This window comes from Ovis canadensis, chromosome 13 (assembly GCF_042477335.2).
Source record: "Ovis canadensis isolate MfBH-ARS-UI-01 breed Bighorn chromosome 13, ARS-UI_OviCan_v2, whole genome shotgun sequence".
In the NCBI taxonomy this organism is placed as follows: Eukaryota; Metazoa; Chordata; class Mammalia; order Artiodactyla; family Bovidae; genus Ovis; species Ovis canadensis.
This window is the reverse complement of record NC_091257.1, coordinates 53607501-53625501: the sequence shown is the minus strand read 5'-3', so window position 1 is coordinate 53625501 and position 18001 is coordinate 53607501. Positions and strand designations below refer to the sequence as shown.

The window sequence follows — 18001 nt, the reverse complement described above, 5'->3', positions numbered from 1 at the left end:
AAATGTATATTATGTATGTAATATATTATTATTGATATCATATAATGTCTAAAAAGGATCACTATTGTTGTACCACTAGATCAAACTTAACTGAGAAACACTTTACCAGACATGGTTCTTCCTTCACGTTGCTATGGGGACTTGTACACCCAGACAGCCATGTGGCTCCTGCGAAAAGGTCATCTGTGTGGTCTGGCGTGGTGGGGCTTCCCCCTGCTACATCCCAGAGGTGGATAAACCAGATACAGAGCGGCATGCACATGGTGTCAGTCACCTGGTCTTTCTGAAGAGGATTTCCTTCACAGGCACATTACCCTTTCCTGCTACTTAGTGTCCAAGGGAAATGGCACCAACTATAAATCACTACAGACAGGCTCTCACCATAGAAGCAGAAGCCTGTGTGGACCCTGAGGGAAGGCCCCCTACAAAAGGGTTATCTGAAAAGACATGTATGTATATGCAGAAGGGTCAGAAACGTCATATTTCTATAAACACAATCCTTAAGAAGAAACATAGCAGAATTTGGCTAAGAATAAAGTGGTTTGTTGAGCTTTGGAGTTTATTTCTTTTTAGAAAAAAAGAGAAAAGTTATAAGATGCAAAGGTCTCACATAATGTATTATCATGGACGACTGTTCTCTTTACATCCTAACATGAGCCCTGGCCTAGCCAGTGTTGGGAAAAACATGGACGGTGTGGCCGCATTTGGGACCCATCGTGGACACTCAGAAATACACCACAGGGTGAAAGGGGGACTCGATGACAAGTGATGTTGGGCCAGCCTGTTCCAAAAGCAAGCCGAGAATCAGAGGAACCAACGTGGCCTTCCTGAGGGGACCCTTGGGTGTGTTCCTTGCTGCCCTGTGCATGGGGCATCTTCCCCACCCTGGCAGCACCCATCTCCTCTATTAAGCCACAGCAGCAACAAAAAATGGTAACGCTCCTTTGGTGGGTTTTTTGTGTGTGTTTTTGTAGGTTCCCAGTTTCTTATTTCCATCTTCCTTTTCAGGATTCAGGTCCAAGTCTTTAAAGTAGTATAGGTGCCTAGCATCTTTCATGAATTTTTCAGGATCCAGTTCTGCCCAATGATAATGCACTAAAAAGAACAAAGATAAGACATATTACTCAGAAAGGTCCCAAAATTTGCTTTCAAATCATATTAAAATACATGACCAAGCATAACAAAAACAGCTGGAGATATCCTTTCAAGTTTATACAACAACAAGAGAACGATAGTGGTTTTTTTCACCTTACTGTGAGAAATGGGCCGTGTTGTCACGTATCAATCCTAATACCTCTCACCAAAGAGATGCCAATTTATCAGAACTTCATCCTTAGAGCTCAAAAAGACACCAACCAAGTATCTGGGAATTAAACAACATACTTCTGAATGGTCTTTGTATCCAAGGGAAGTCACATGGCAAATCAGAAAACATTTGAAAGTGAGTGAAAATACAACAATAAAAATTTGTGATATTCATCTACAGCAGTGATTAGAGGAAAATTCATAGGATCAAATGCTTATTACATTAGAAAATAAGAAAGCTTTCAAGTCAATAATTGGAGTTTCCATCTTAAGGAATTAAAAGAATAAAAGCAAAGTAAACCCAAAACAAGCAGGAGAAGGGGAATAACAAGAGCAGGAAGTAATGAAATTTCAAACAGAAAAGCAAAAGAGAAAATTTTTTAAAAAGATGAACAAAACTAATATACTTCTTGCTAGACTTATCAAGAAAAAAAGAGAAGAAACAAGTTATGAGTATCAGGAATCAAAGAGGCAACAGCAGAACATTTACAGACATTAAAAGAATAAAAAGGATGTATTGCGACTTTATGCCCACAAATTAGACATGGATAAAATGGACAAATCTCTTGAAAAAAATACAAGGCTCATTTCCAAATACTTTTAACAATGAGGGAGGCAGAGGGATTGGGAGCCTAAAGAAAGCATAGGAACAGGGTACAAACTAAATGCTTGTTCTTGGGATATTTTTTATATTGCTCAAAGGAGGGTAGGTTCTTTAGTATAGAATGCCCAGGTGTCTTCCTTGGCAATTCTTAGAATTTCCTTTTGCAATTCTGAGCCTACAACAAAAGCCAGATGGTCATGCCAAGATTGATATGGCAAGCATTTGTCATCCAGTTTAGTTCAGTTCAGTCGCTCAGTCATGCCTAACTCTTTGTGACCCCATGGACTGTAGCACTCTAGGCCTCCCTGTCCCTCACCAACTCCTGGAGCTTGCTCAAACTCATGTCCATTGAGTCGATGATGCCATCCAGCCATTTCAGCCTCTGTTGTTCCCTCTCCTCCTGCCTTCAATCTTTCCCAGCATCACGGTCTTTCAAATGAGTCAGTTCTTTGCATCAGGTGGCCAAAGTACTGGAGTTTCAGCTTCAGCATCAATCCTTCCAATGAATATTCAGGACTGATTTCCTTTAGGATTGACTGGCTGGATCTCCTTGCAGTCCAAGGGACTCTTAAGAGTCTTCTCCAGCGCCACAGTTCAAAAGCATCAATTCTTCGGTGCTCTTTATAAAGCATCAAAGACTTTATAAAGCTTTCTTCATAGTCCAACTCTCACATCTATACATGACTCCTGGAAAAACCATAGCTTTGACTAGATGGACCTTTGTTGGCAAAGTAATGTCTCTGCTTTTTAATATACTGCTTAGGTTGGTCATAGCTTTTCTTCCAAGGAGCAAGTGTCTTTTAATTTCATGGCTGCAGTCACCATCTGCAGTGATTCTGGAGCCCCAAAAAACAAAGTCTCTCACTGTTTCCATTGTTTTCCCATCTATTTGCCATGAACTGATGGGACTGGATGCCATAATCTTAGTTTTCTGAATGTTGAGTTTTAAGCCAACTTTTTCACTCTCCTCTTTTACTTTCATCAAGAGGTTCTTTAGTTCTTCACTTTCTGCCATAAGGGTGGTGTCATCTGTGTATCTGAGGTTATTGATATTTCTCCTGGCAATCTTGATTCCAGCGTGTGCTTCATCCAGCCTGGCATTTCTCATGATGTATTCTGCATAGAAGTTAAATAAGCAAGGTGACAATATACAGCCTTGACGTACTCCTTTCCCGATTTGGAACCAGTCTGTTGTTCCATGTCCAGTTCTGACTGTTGCTTCTTGATTTGTCATCCAAGTTTAACTAAATCCCAGACTTAACAGAGCAGTTTCTATCCCCTCAGATCTAAATTAATTGGATGAACTTCAGTAAAAGCAAAAGTACAGTAGTTTACACATGGAGATGCCACATCTGTGAACATGCTTCCAGCAGATGTACTCAACACAGGTCACACTCTTAGGAAAGGGTCAAATTATGAGCAGACGTCTCAATGGAATTATCAGCCTTCCATTCCAGAGCCCAGCTTGACACTGAAGTTCACAGGCCCACATGGGGAAGGCTTGTTTGAACTACAGCTTGTCTAAGTTCTTTAGGTCTATCTGGACACACAAGAGGAATCAAAATTTCCTCCAGGTCTACCCTCGTGCTCTGAAACCCACCTGCCACAGTTCTGCACTACATCGTAACCAATATCTGAAAAACCACAAAGGTAATACATAACTTAATTTCCAGAGACCATAATACTTCTATTTTATAGTCAAGAAAAGTAACCCACTTGCTCCTATATTTCAATCAAGATATTAACCCAAACTTAAAAGCCTGGGCCTTCCAGTACCTCTTTTCTCACCTGCAATACTAGTAACTAAAATCCTGAAACTAGTTTCCATGTCCCATCTTTGGGGAACTCCACCTTCTTGGCATAGATTAAAACCTTTGTTTTTGAACCTAAAATGAGCTTTGGGATCCTGTTTGAATACATTATTATTTTACTACCATTAAATATTTTACATTTTAATGAACTGTGATAATAAATTTATGCTTCAAGCATCCAATGTGCAGATGAAAATGATATGGTTTCCTACACAAGAATAAATGATCCAGAAAGTGCTCATGATATTCTGCTTGATGGTAAACACAGGTCACATTATACCTACAGTATGTCTCCAACTTTGTAAACTTAGAAGCCATAGAATTTTCTGCTTAGAGAAAACATAAAAGCATTAAGAAGTGTCTAATAACTTGGCACCACTATTTCAAGACCTTATGAAAGAAGCTGCTGGGGTGGTTCTTCTTCACTGCCTTCAAACGCTGGGGGGTGGGAGAGACTCCAGGGTCAGGAGCAAGGGCTCCTTCAACAGCCTGTACAAACCCTGAGTCTCTCAAAGATGCTGACTTCCAGCTGATCTGTTTCTGGTTTTAAGCCTTTTGAGCAACCAGAAGATATGCATGCCAGAGTCAGAACATACACACCACAGACCTGCTCTCCAAACCACTGTCAAAAGAACCTAGTTTCATTTATTTTTATTTAGTTCTGGTCATGGCTGGAAACTAACATGAGCTCACTGACACAGAAAAAGCAGACTGTTCCATGAAAAACATAAGCTACTGGGAGGTCAGTGTTATCAATGAAGGATTCATGCAGCCTGTCTAGCATGTTAGGGACTCCAGTAAGGCCTGTGGCACGCTCTCAGAGCAGACATTCTTCCTGTGCATGAGTTCTGTGGGTCCTGGCTTGGCACTGAGAACATAGGGACAATGGTGTCATTTCTAACTGAGAAAGGAAAGCTTGGTGTCAACTAATGAGCCAAGCAGGGAAAAAATAAAACTGATGTCATCTGATCATGGAAGGAACAAACTCTGACAGCAGTTAGTTTTAATTTTTTGCCTTAAATTCTACCCCACCTATTTCTAATGCATACTTGTTCATATTTAACCACACCCACAGCGGCTCAGATGATGGTCTCAAAAACCTTAATTTGATCCCTCTAAGCTAGTGCCACCCAAAAGAACTTTGTGCAGTGACAGACTGTTGTCTATCAACTCTGTGCAGCGTGGCAGCCACCAGCTGCACGTAGCCACTAAGCACTTGAAATGTGGCTACTGTGACTAAGGAAATTAAACTTTTTTAATTTTAATTAATTTGCATTTAATTATCCACAGGAAAGTAGTGTCGACTATATTAGCACACTCCAGGTTATCAGTAAGCTTAGCTCTGCACTTGAGCAATAAGCAGAATCATTATTATGGTCAGAGTCTTACCGATTTGTTTCTAATAAATAAGGCAACTAAAGTGCAAGCCTGGGAAGGAAGTAAATCCAACCCCCCTGCCAGTAAAGTGACATAATATGCCTGCTCCTGTATAATATCTGCATCCTGTATAACAAAGGCCAAAACAACACTTGTGGTTTGGGACCAATAACCTCCTCCCAGCAAGAGGAGAGAAAACAGGGCAGAAAATAACGCTGGAAGAAACACTCCTTAAAACTTCCCAGATGTATTGAAAGACATGCATTTACAGATTCCAGAAGTTCAGGAAATCCAAAGCAATCATCAGAATGAAGCTTAGATATTTAAAACAAGATGCTGGAATTGTCAGATAAGGAAAAGTAACTACGATTAATATGTTAAGGGCTCTACTGGGAAGAGTAGACAACACTCAGAAAAGACAGGTAATGTATGCAGAGAGACAGAAAAGCTCCAGAAAGGATCAAAAGGAAAGGAAGAGGGCTTCCTGTGGGCTCATCAGCCCCAGGAGAAGTCAGTGGGCTTGAAGAAGGTCAACACAGACTTCCAAACTGAACTGCCAAGAGAGTGAGAAAGGAGTAGGGGGAAAAAAACTAACTGTCCAAGAACCTTGGGGAAACTGCACAAGGGGTAACATACACAAAACCAAATTCCAGGAGGAGAAGGTGGAAAGAGCAGAGAAGTAATGATGGCCAGGAACAGCCCAGACACCAAATCATAGACCCAAGAAGCTCAGCATACCCATCAAGAACCACACTGGGGCAGATCATAAGTAAACTGCAAAAAACGAAGAGAAAATCTTGAAAGAAGCTGTGGGTGGAGTGGGAGGAGAGGCACATGTTACTTGCAGCAGAACAAGGCTGTGAGTTACACAGGACTTCTCAGGAGAGACTATGCTAGCAAGGAGAGAGTGGAATGAGATATCTAAAATGTTCAGGCAAGAAAACCACCACTAATCTAGAATTCTATACCAACAAAACTATCCTTCAAAAGTGAAAGGGAAACGAAAGCTTGGTTTGATCCACAAGAAACACTCATGGAAGTTCTCAGGCAGAAGGAGCACGACACAGGTCAGAAACCTGGATTCACATAATGAAAGGAAGTGTATCCCCTGACCAGGGATGGAGCCCATGCCCTGTGCAGTGGGAGCACAGAGCCCTACCCAGTGGGCTACCAGAGAAGTCCCCAGATCTGTTCTTTTTCTTATTCTTGGTTCATCTAAAAAAAAAAAGTATTTAAAAGATAATAACAGGTAACAACTGACTCGATGGACGTGAGTCTGAGTGAACTCTGGGAGTTGGTGATGGACAGGGAGGCCTGGCGTGCTGTGATTCGTGGGGTCGCAAAGAGTCAGACACGACTGAGCAACTGAACTGAACTGAACTGAATAAGTAACGATGCTGTGGAACACATGGAAGGTGACATGAGTGACACAGCATCGCCAGGGTCTGGGAGCCGTTTCCATGAGGCACCCGCGCAAATAAGGTGGCCAGGCTGTTTGAGGATGGGCTCAGATTAGTGAAAAATGTAGATTGCAAACTCTACGGAAACCACTGGAAAAAGGTTGTTTAAAGTTAAAAAAATAAAATAAAAACACTATCGCAGGCACAGAGTGTCTTATACCGTGCAACACCAGCACAGGGATGGAAAAAGCGACAAGAATACTGACACAGGGAAGCAAAGTAACATTCAGGAATGAGAGATCCCACCTTCACCAGGGAAACAGCAGCAAAAAGTGACGAGATAGCCTTCTACAGAGCATATACACAAACACACACACACAAACACAACTGCTCTAGCCCCTTAGAAAGAAATGTGCTCTGCCAGGGCTCGTCTCACTATGCAGACAAAGGTTAAGTTGGAAAAGCACACGGATGGCAGCATTCAAAACACTTCCCTTGTCTGGTTTCAAGGGCTGAAACCTCAGGACAGAGATGCGGGTGTTGGTAGGGAGTGCCTCTCTCACACCCTCCCAGTGGCAGCTGGGTCGATGCTCAAATGAGGGAACACTGCAGCCTGTGGTTCCAAGTGGAAACCACACTCTTTTTCATGGGCAGCAGCCCTGATGCCTTTAGTCATGGGCCAGAAAGAGGGTAACTGAGCTGTGGCCTCACAGGAAACCTTGGATCCTCCCAGCACAGTGAGGAGCTTGAGAAACAGGACAGAGGACAAAAGAGGAGCTGATTTTAGCAGTTTCGTGTCCATTTGGTAAGAGAAGGAACATCTGCTGTATAACAGAGAGACGGTGACACCCTGGGAATGTCCTCTGAACCAAGGGGGTTTGGGCTCATTTTCAAAGAAACACTTGCCCAAGATCCTGCAGCCTCTCACTCCATCTTCTCTGGCCTTTTCTTTCTCTCTCAAGCCTCAGAAATTCAGAGCTGCTCCCCTTCAGCCCTGTGATGCTCCTAACGGTACTTGTTTTTAAAGAAAAGTAAATGAAACCCACATCAAATGAAAACCACAGCTCCCCTCATTGTGGGGAGGTGGGGGGACTGTTTTCCTGTAGAGTAAGGTAGATGGCAAGGTCACCTTCCATCTGTCACCACCTGTCAGCTATAGCTCTTACAGACTTCTGGACACTGGGTGGTAGCTCTGGAAGGAGCGGCTGGGATGACACATTTCAGCAGAAGGGCAGCACAGGTCCACAGGCAGCAAACCCCCAATAGACCTGTGGAGACCCCTGTAGGGTCTACAAATCTGGAAGCGCCCCCTGGTCTTTGCCTGGTGTGGGTGTCTCAGAGGACCCCCTCAATTCACACCTGCACCAGCCACAGGGTCTCTGCCACCATCTCCGGTGTGAGTTAACTGCAGCTGGACACCCATCTTAAATGGTCAGGAAAGGAGGTTTCACTTCAGGCTCCTGGCCCAAAACCCAGTGGCTGCAGTTATATTCATATAAATGTGGCTTCAACATCTTCATGGACCCGTCTACACTGCCTCAAGAGCCTCCATCCCATGCGCAGCAGCAGCTGGATTCTCAAAGCTCAGTGAGTCTGTCTCCTACGGTGCCAGCACCTGGGCCCCACATGCGGTCCTGAGGGACCCTGGCCAACCTGGCTACACCTTGGTCTCTAGCACCACAGATCCCTCAAGGCTCACCCAGACACCTGACGGAAGTCACAGCTGAGACCTGCGAGGCCTGTCAGTGCTCGTCAAGGGCTGAGGCCGTGAGACACCTCACTGCCTGGACGCAGCTGACCACTCAGCCTCTGGGGCTCTCCTCCCCTCCACTGAGAGCCACGGTCGGCCCAGGGGACCCAATGCAGCTCCTCTGCACCTTCCCAGGGCAGGCAAGACGGCCCCTCAGCGGCTCTGCCACGTCTTGGGGGCCACATCTTGCCAAGGGGACCGAGAGGCACCCTGCACAGCAGTCTTATCCACACGGGGTCCCCATCCACCCCGTCCGCTGGGTGTGGTGGCTCGTGCCTGCCTGCCTTTTCCACCATTGCTGAACTCCACTCACTTAGTTCACAGAAGAAAAACCAAGGAAGCAGAAATGACATAACTTACTCACTGTCACACGGAAACTGGTAGGATGCAGGTAAGAACCTGATGGAAGTTCTGAGTCACGGCTGGACTCACTTAATTAGCATAATCAGAAAACTAACTTCAAGAGCCGCCCTGCACACTGCCTTTATGTGGCCATCATCCCCGGATTTAGGATTTCTGGACGGTCTGTAAGTCAGAGGTGGTAGTGGTATTTCTGACAACAAAACTGACCATATCAATGATGATCAAGTCCTCATCAGGTCTTGGAAGATGTGGGAATGGAAGTTTTACACATATATGCCACATAAAAGGTTACTGTGTGCTCATGAATACCAAACATTACTTATACACCAAATTTCAGGTTCAGAAGACTCCCTTCTGAGGACAGTGAAAAAGGTGGCTTAAAATGCAGTATTCAAAAAACAAAGATCATAGCATCCGGTCCCATCACTTCGTGGCAAATAGAAGGGGAAAAAGTGGAAGCAGTGTCTAGATTTTATTTTCTTGGGCTTCAAACTCACTGCAGATGGTGACTGCAATTAAAAAACACTTGCTCCTTGATATGTGGTTTTTAAAGAAGAAAAGCTATGACAAACCTAGACAGCATATTAAAAAGCAGAGACATTACTTTGCCAACAAAGGTCTGTACAGTCAAAGCTATGGTTTTTCCAGTGGTCATGTACGGATATGAGAGTACCATAAAGCAGACTTAGCGCTGAAGAACTGGTGCTTTTGAACTGTGGGGCTGGAGAAAACTCTTGAGAGTCCCTTGGACGGCAAGAGATCAAACCAATCAATCCTAAAGGAAATCAACTCTGAACATTCACTGGAAGGACTGATGCCGAAGCTGAAGCTCCAATACTTTGGCCACCTGATGTGAAGAACTGACTCACTGGAGAAGACCCTGATGCTGGGAAACAGTGAAGGCAGGAGGAGAAGGGGATGACAGAGGATGAGATGGTTGGATGTCATCACCAACTCAATGGACATGAGTTTCAGCAAGCTCCAGGAGATAGTGAAAGACAGGGAAGCCTGGCATGCTGCAGTCCATAGGGGTCGCAGAGTTGGACACGACTGAGTGACTGAACAACAACGAAACTCATACCAGCTGGTTCAGTTCATGAATAAAAACCAGTGGCTTTAGGTCAGAGCATCAAGATCCAGAACAAGGTGGGGTTTGTGATGCTGACAAATGAGGCCGAGCATGAAGGGACTCCCTTCCAACTTTGGCTTCATGTTCACATGAGTGTGTGACACATGTGAGCCCAGATCAGTGGACATGGCTGGGCTCCCCTCATAGTGACACTCCGACAAAACATGGAGCCTGGGCCAAGTCAACAGGACCTACAGAACTGACCATCCCACATGGCCCCCTCACAACATGGCTTAGCAAGCCCCACCTCCTCCGAGATCCCCGTCCTGCCTGTCTGCGAGCCAGCTCCACAGTGCCTGGCCACACCTGTGGGCTCACTGTCTCCGTGCTGGCAGCGGGCATCCTAACAGACATCCCACAGGCAGACCCCAGGCACCCCACTCCAGAGGCAGAAGCCATGTCCCAGGTGTTCTCTCACTATGTGGCATCTGCAGGGTGAACCCACAGGCGGACTTGATCTGCACCACAGTTTACAGGCCAAAGGCTCCGAACCGCACACCCAGCCCTTGATCCCGTGCATTCTGCGGCTGCCTCCCCACTGGCCTGTCACCTCCAGCCCGCTCCCTAGGGCTGCTGGGTCACCTTTCTAAACTGGAACCTGTGTCCCTTGTGCACCTGACAGCTCTCAGAGCCCCCTTGGGGCACCAGGACAGAACCCAGGTGGCTCAGACCCGCCCCCCAGACTCAGCATGGCCTGGACTGTTCTGGGCCCCTGCCTCACACAAGCATCCAATAGCAGCCGATGTGCCTGCTCTCCAGCCTCTGCCCACCTGTCCAGGCCGCCCCAACACACACACCTGCTCTCCTCTTAGCTGGGCAGCTTGTGCCCTTGCCCCCTTTGCCCCATTTCCACCAGCCCCTCAAGGTCCTGCCCCTCAACCCCTCATTCCCTGGAGTCTCGCTCGCATCCCTTCACACCCCCATGCCAGTGTGCTGGCTGACGTGGCCAGACTGTTCCCATGCTTCTCCCTGCACCAGTGAATGCTGGCAAGTGACGTGTTCACAGGGAATCAAGCTGAGCCAAGGGCCATCAGGCAGCAGGGACATTGAGCCCATGACCTTTAGGCAGGGAGTTGGACCCAAAGCTACAGGGAACTCCCTGGAACATGAGCGGGCAGTGCCAGGAGGGTGCAGTGAAGGACGACAGGTGAGAGGCTGCACAGGGTGCTGGCTGCAACTCTCCCACACAGAAAGCTCCCAAGAGGAAAGTGTGGAAGTGGGAGCTCAAGTCTGGAACACTCTAGTAGCATTAAGAACCGCAGCGGTCAGCTGATGTGGGTGCATCTCAGCTCTTCTCTCCATCCTGGAGGGCAGCAGGATTTAAGGCGACCACAAGCGAACGTCCATAAAGCAAACTGCCCCAAGCTATCCCATCCTCCATCCTTGACCAGTGCCCCCACATAAGAAGACCACGCAGCCCGAGGAGGCCACCCTACCTGCGTCCAGCCCACCTACGGCTCCCGCTCCGAGGACACGTCCCCCTCGGCCCCACTGCTGGCGCTGCGGTCTTCCTTGCGGGGGGCGCTTCTCTCTTTGCTTGACTCAGAAGGCCCTTTGGCTCTGGTTTTTTCTTTCCTCTGCTGCTGCTTTTCAAGCTTTGACAGCTGGTTATTAAAAAAAGAAAGAAAGAATTATTTTACAAATGTAAACTCATACATGTATGTCCAAAACACCAATGACCTCACACGCAGCAACCACGGGCAATGATTTCTATCTGATAACGTGGGGTATCGCATTGGCTCTGACACACCAGATCCCATAGCCACTGTCCATCCATCTGACACCAGATGCATCAGGTGTGTGATCTCCGTCAGACCCTCCCCACAGCTCAGCCTGTCCCGAGGTGTGTGGGAAGAGTCCACTCACAGGCTGCTCTGACAGGCTGAGCAGGAAAGGCTTTTAGTGTAGTTTACAGTTTAGCTATTTTTTTCTTTCATGGCTCTATAGCTTTTTCTCACAGGCAGGTTGTTAAAGAGTGATAAGCTCTTTAGATAAGCTCACTCTCCTATTTGATGAAGGTAAGAGAAGCTGTGACACAAAGTATGTAGACATCCCCTTGGCTCTCGGTTTGTCCTGAGACTCATCCGTGGTCCAGGCCCTGTTGTTCGCAGCAGGCTACATGGCGGCTACCTAGAGATGCTGCCACAGGGCCCTTGCACATGTCCCCCAGGCCACCTGAGGCCACCCGAGGCCACTTCTGCCCTTCTGGGTGCCTCCCCAGCTTGTTCAGAGACCACAACCAGACAGTGGGAAGACAGATCTGCTGAAACTCTTGAGCAACGCCCAGCACTCCAGAAAGGCGTGCTGAGAGAAACTCATCTGAGGAGATGGACCAAGCTGTGGCCAGAGGATTTTCTTGGACCAGAAGAGCCATCTGTGACAAAGCCTGACAGACGGCAACACCCAGGTTCACAGCTTCCCAGGCCAAGTCTGCAAACATTTTGCTGTTCACATGGAAAAGGGGGAACCTGAAGGGCTGGCTGCTCCCCACTGGTCTCTGCCCCAAGCCCAGAGACATGAAGAAAAGTCACTGTAAGCAACCTGCCAGATACTTGCTTTACTATTCTTAGACTCTGAGCTAAACCTTTAGACAGATCAACAGTCAGCAGCTTTCAATTTGGTCCAGAAAACCAAATTTAGTACTGGTTGACTTAATATTCTCTCTCCCCCTACTCCCACTCCAGGTGCCTGAACAACTGCAGTAAATAGCCGGGTTGGTTAAGCAGGGAATTCAATTTTGTGAACAAAGGCTTCTCTTCCCCATTGACCTGGTGACTCTTCCCAGAAAGCTCTCTGCGATAAACTCCCTCTGGCTCTCTGGGATAAACTCCCTCTCGTGTGCATAGGAAAGGCTCCCTGGCATGTGCACTGTGGTATTAATGCATCAGCAAGAACCTAGAAACAACCCAGATGTCCACCAACAGGAAGATAGATAATTAGAACGTGGCACAGTCATATAGAGTGATCCTCTAGAGCAGATGGACACAGATCAACACAGATAAGTCTTTAAACCCAGTTTATAGTCAATACAAACCAATGTCAGTTTCAGAAGCCTTAATGGCAGGATTTCAGCAGATATAAGAGGGGCTTGGAGAGTACAAACCAAAGTCAGTTCACTAGTTAACTTTGGGGAGAAAGAGTAGAGCGTGGTATCACAGTAGAATGAATACATACAGGCTCCGACTGTAATCGTTGGCTTAACTTCTATAAAAACAAAACCAGCTCTAGAACAGGGCTGCTGACCACTGCCAGACATGAAATGCTTGCTACTGGCACTCAGACCAGGACTGATAAGATTCATGCAAGGACATAAATGAACACATGGCTTCCTTCGTCTGCAAAGTCTGACTGTGAAGAAATACCACCACTGAACTATGTGCTTAGAAGCCACGCTGAGCTCCTCCAGCCCGAGCTCTATGACCTGCCGTGGCCTGGTAACAAACAGCTCAAGGACAGATGCTGTGAGCAGGATGGTTTCAGGCAGAGAAGACACAAGCAAGTATTTTTTATTATTATTAAGATATAATTGGAAGACATTATATTAGTTTTAGGTATAATGCCAAAACAAGAAGGTTAGCATTTTACACACCTGAGTAAAGGCTACACATAGCTCCTTGCCCTCTGTCCTTCTGCACTATGTCTCCATAAATGATTATTTTTTTCTCTGTGCTTTTCTACCACAGACGTGGGAGGAACATCCTTCATCAAGATGCCAGCTGGGCTTCCCCAGAGGCTCAATGGGTAAAGAATCGGCCTGCCAATGAAGGAGACATGGGTTTGATCCCTGGGTCAGGAAGATCCCCTGGAGAAGGAAAAGGCAACCCATTCCAGTATTCTTGCCTGGAAAATTCCATGGACAGAGGGAGCCTGGTGGGCTACAGTCCAGAGGGTCAGAAAAGTCAAACACAACTGACTAACTAGGCGTGTGCACACACACATACACACACAAGATGCCAGCCTTCCTTCCTCGTTTCTCTTTTGGCACTCTTTCCTCTATGAAATGATTAGGACAGGAAATGGGGCCCATCTGTCTAGTTCTTTTTCCTGTAAAATGATCTTGGATGCACAATATGAATGTATATAACCATACTGAACTATACACTTTAAAATGAGCAGGATGTTAAATTTTATGTTGTATCTTACAACTAAAATAATTTTTACTGAAACATAATTGACATATAACATTGTATCAGTTTCAGGTGTACAATGTGATTCTGTATTTGTATATAGTGCAAAATGATCATCACAGTAAGTCTAATTACCATCCACCACCAAAAAAATGTTTAACGACCTTAGAAAACATGATGTTGGCAATCCATATGGGACCCCCTTCCTTTTTTATTTTTCATGTCCTTAGGTTATGGAATCCAAACATCCAGAAATCAACATTCAGCAGTGAACTGTGATAAGCCCTGCCAGCAGTTTATATTCACATCAGTGTCTGTATGCACGTTGACACGTGTGTGTTCTACATATACATGTCTGCAGGCAGATGGATACTTATACATACCTATATAACTGTGAATAGGTTCCAAGCTAGCCTCTGAGAAAGCATGATTTTTATTCCCCAAAGAGGACCTCTTGGTTTTGGTTCCCCTCTTTAGCAGTAAATATAAAACAACGTGGCCATCTCCTATGACACAAGCAGACCAAGGCTCTGCGATGCTGAGAGTCCATTATATACAAAGGCTTGTTTGTGATCCTGTTATCTGCCTCCCACTCTTTAACACTGTGGAGAAACCAGATCTTGGCCGGATGACAGGGAACAATTCCCAGCAGAAGCAGGCTTCCTAAGGGTCCTCAGGTCCCCACATCACCCATTCAATTCTGCACTGACCCAGGGGTGCCATCGACGCCAAGCAAAAATGCGGGAGCATCCGCTTGACCTTCCACCCTAGTCCTGTGCCCGCCGCCCTGGACCAAGCTTGTGCATCACGTGTGACAATTACTGAAGCAACAGGCACAGCCCGACTTTCTGTAAAGGATGTGATGCTGACTCTTCCATTATTTATTTTAAAACAACCCCGACCACACATGGCTCTATGCCTCAGAGTAAAAGTTCTCTGTGAGAACATTGTGAACTAACCTAATAAATTTAAGCCTTTTCTTGGAAAAACTTGGAATCCAATGCAGCCAGAATGTGGAATTTACATCTCAAGGCAAGAAAGCAGTGGATCTTTTTTTTTTTTGAGGAAACAAATGAGAAAGAAAAAGAAGAAAAGGGTGCTGCGTACAGACTCCTGTAGCACGCCATGGCTTTCAAGTTAATCAGGACACAAACGTCAAGGAAAATACAAACCACGACAGGTCTGTGGGGACACAACCTACAACAGCGTGATGGAGGGCTTTTGCTTTTTGTTTCTGTGTTTTTTCATTTTTAAAGATTTTCTATTTTATTTTTGGCTGTGCTGGATCTTCGTTTCTGGTGGGGGTTCTCTGGTTGAGTTGAGGGGGACTCTTGGCTGTGTACAGTGGCTTCCCTTGCTGCAGAGCACAGGCTCCAGGCATGCACGCTGCAGCAGCTGCAGCTCATGGGCTCAGCAGCTGCAGTGCATTGGCTTAGCTGCCCCGTGGCATGTGGGATCTTCTCAGACCAGGGATGAAACCTGCGTCCCTTGCATTGGCAGGTGGATTCTTAACCACTGGGCCATCAGAGAAGCCCTGTTTGCTTTTTTTTTTTTTTCAATCATCTGAGAGGGTCCATATCGCAAAGCGGTTTGCAAACCATACAGGCTCTAGTGTCTCAAAGTGAAACCCAAACCTTCCAAGACACCCCCAGGGGCCAGGTAACCGTCCCGAGGTCGGCCCATTCCTCTTACGCTGCATCTCTGTAGCAAAGAATAGAGGATTGGACTATCTAGACCCAAACCTTCCTGACTCACGCTTAAATCCACTGACAAAAGCAAGCTTTCTTTTTAATCAAGATGATCATGCTCTAAGTGCCTCACATACAAATAAGCTGGTTGAACACAAAGGTCACAATGCTTCATCACAGGGCCCGCAAACGTGATCATGATCTGAGGCACCAGGCAAGAGAATGAGTGAAGTGACCACACATGAGACATCAGGGCAGGGCAGAGACTGCGGCCACACCACAGAGGACAAGCTCCCTAAGCCCTACCAGGGCAGTCACATTCTGCTTTCAAGCATGCGTCTAGGCAAAGTTAGGCTCCTGGCTTTGCACCTCTGCCCAATTGATCCCAATTGCTCCGAACAGCCCACTAACAGGTGTGTCCTTATCAGCATCCCCTGGAGAAACCACACTGGTGGCCTGAGCTACAGTCACCATCCAGTCCCTCCTCTCCCCTCTACTCAGAAGTGGCCCTGAGCCTGCTGTCACACGGGCCTGAGCCACAGTCACGAGGACCTAAGGGAGCTCCAGGGGGCTTCAGAGGACCATTTTGCTCCCAAATAAACACAAGTGCATGAGACTTCACAGAATGGAGGCAGTACTCAGAATGAGGAGGGGCTGTCTGGGGGACACAGAAGCTCTGAGGAGGGGCAGGGGCAGGGCCAAGCCAGAGGAATCAGCCGTCCTCTTGGAGGGGGGCAGGGATCACTAAGTTCCTCACTGTTTCAGCTACATGTGGGAACGGCTGGAGCACGACCAGCTGACAGCAAAGCATCTCATCACACACCCGTCGAAGTAAAGGAGAAATGGACCTTCAGGGGGTGAGGCTTGCTCAGGGGTCGTCCACAGGATGCAAGAGGCAGACACAGGACCACACCCCAGGCCTCTAGACACCAAACTCTACATTCTCTCCAGCGAGTCATGTGGCCTTCTTGCTTAATCTATAAGCTTCAGTTCAGAAATTTATGAGCACTGGCTACAAGTCACGCCCTGTCCAAGGTGCCAGGAACATAGGGGAGAACCAGACATAGCCGTGGCTTTCTGGGCCGAATGTCCACCACACAAATTAACTGGCGATCCCCACTCCAGCCTGGTCCTATTCTCAGCCCTGGGTGTGCATGAAAGGAACTATTACCAACCCGTTTTGAAGTGGAGAAGCTTACAGCACTGGCGACCCGAGCATCCTGCCCGAAGCTCATGGCAGACCAAGCGGCTACCCTCCTTTGCACTCAGCCTCGCAGATGGAGACACACAGGGACCTTGGGGCCATTTCCTTTTGACAAATGAAAACAAAACCAGCCCCGACCCAGATCCTGCTCCTTAGTGGTTCAGCAAAAAGCCACTGCAGGACCTCAGTGTGACTGGATGTTTCTACCTGTGGCTGAAAAATCGGAAGGACCAAACCTAAGGTGAGTGAACTGGATACTCGGCTAAGAGGAAGCAGGATGGGGAAGCCTCCAGAGCACGAGGACCTGGAGGAGCGCTTCGAGGTCACTGGTACTGACCTCGGGAGAGGCCTGAAGGCCCATCAGCGGCAGTAGGAGAGGTGGGCCAGGGTGAGGGAGGCAAGTGTGGCTCCAGCCTGTCCACTGATAAGTGGGGGCCATGAGCAAGGGGCAGCCCCAGAGGCAGCCAGCACCAGGGAATGTGGGGCGGCCAGTGTGTGGTGGGCTGGTGGGGTACAGGCCCTCAAGTTCGGGGAAGGCTGGATGCAAGCAGAGCTGAGGGTGGGGCGGGAGTCCCTGGAGGGAGGGGAAGGTGTGCCCACTCCAGGCAGCACTGCCTCTGTATTCATCTTCACTACAGGACATTCACAAGGGAGGGTGCAGGCCCCCCCAGCATGAGGCGACTGAACCAGAAGGTCAAGGGCTGCAGAGGATGAGGCTGAGGAGCGAGAGGCCAAGGGAAGTCAAGGCTGAGCCAGGAGAAGCCGAGAGAGGGAGAGCAACGCATGGTCAGGACTCAGGACATCCCCTGGCTGGGATCAGAGGTGGGACAAGATGCTGCTGGGGTAACCATCACCCAAGACAGAGGTGGAGACCTCTGCCAGCTGATTGGAGGGCTGGGGCATGTGGGAGCCCCGAGTCACCAGAGATGGAGACAGCCATTGGGCGGTCCACCACTCGCTGCTGAAACATCTTTAAAGGCGGATCCCTTCAGCCTGTGGAACAATCCAGTGGACAGTGACATAAAACACGAGATGAAGGAGCACCCCCAGGCTGCTGCAGACACCAGCCGCTCCAGGACTCGCACCGTGGTCCATGCAGTCAGAATTCCAGCCGCCTTGAGATTCTGCTCTTTCCGGGGAAGCTGAGCGGAAGGCGTGGCTCTGCGGCTGGGGACACCAGTCCAGGCTGGGAGGGTGTGAGAGGGGACACAGAGACGTGTGTCTGCTGCTACCACCACACGCC

At 47.5% G+C, this 18001-nt stretch overlaps 1 protein-coding gene across 1 annotated transcript in view; it reads right to left on the bottom strand.

Moving 5' to 3' along the window:
* Positions 1-538: 538 nt before the first annotated feature.
* DTD1 (D-aminoacyl-tRNA deacylase 1) overlaps positions 539-18001 on the bottom strand; it is a 76751-nt gene continuing 59288 nt past the window's right edge. Inside the window, exons 5-6 of the mRNA XM_069547819.1 lie at positions 11176-11343; positions 539-1095 (exon numbers count right to left, since the gene is read on the bottom strand). Of these exons, the coding sequence (XP_069403920.1) occupies positions 11191-11343 (153 nt within the window). The 3' untranslated portion in view covers positions 539-1095; positions 11176-11190. The remainder of the gene's footprint in view (positions 1096-11175; positions 11344-18001) is intronic.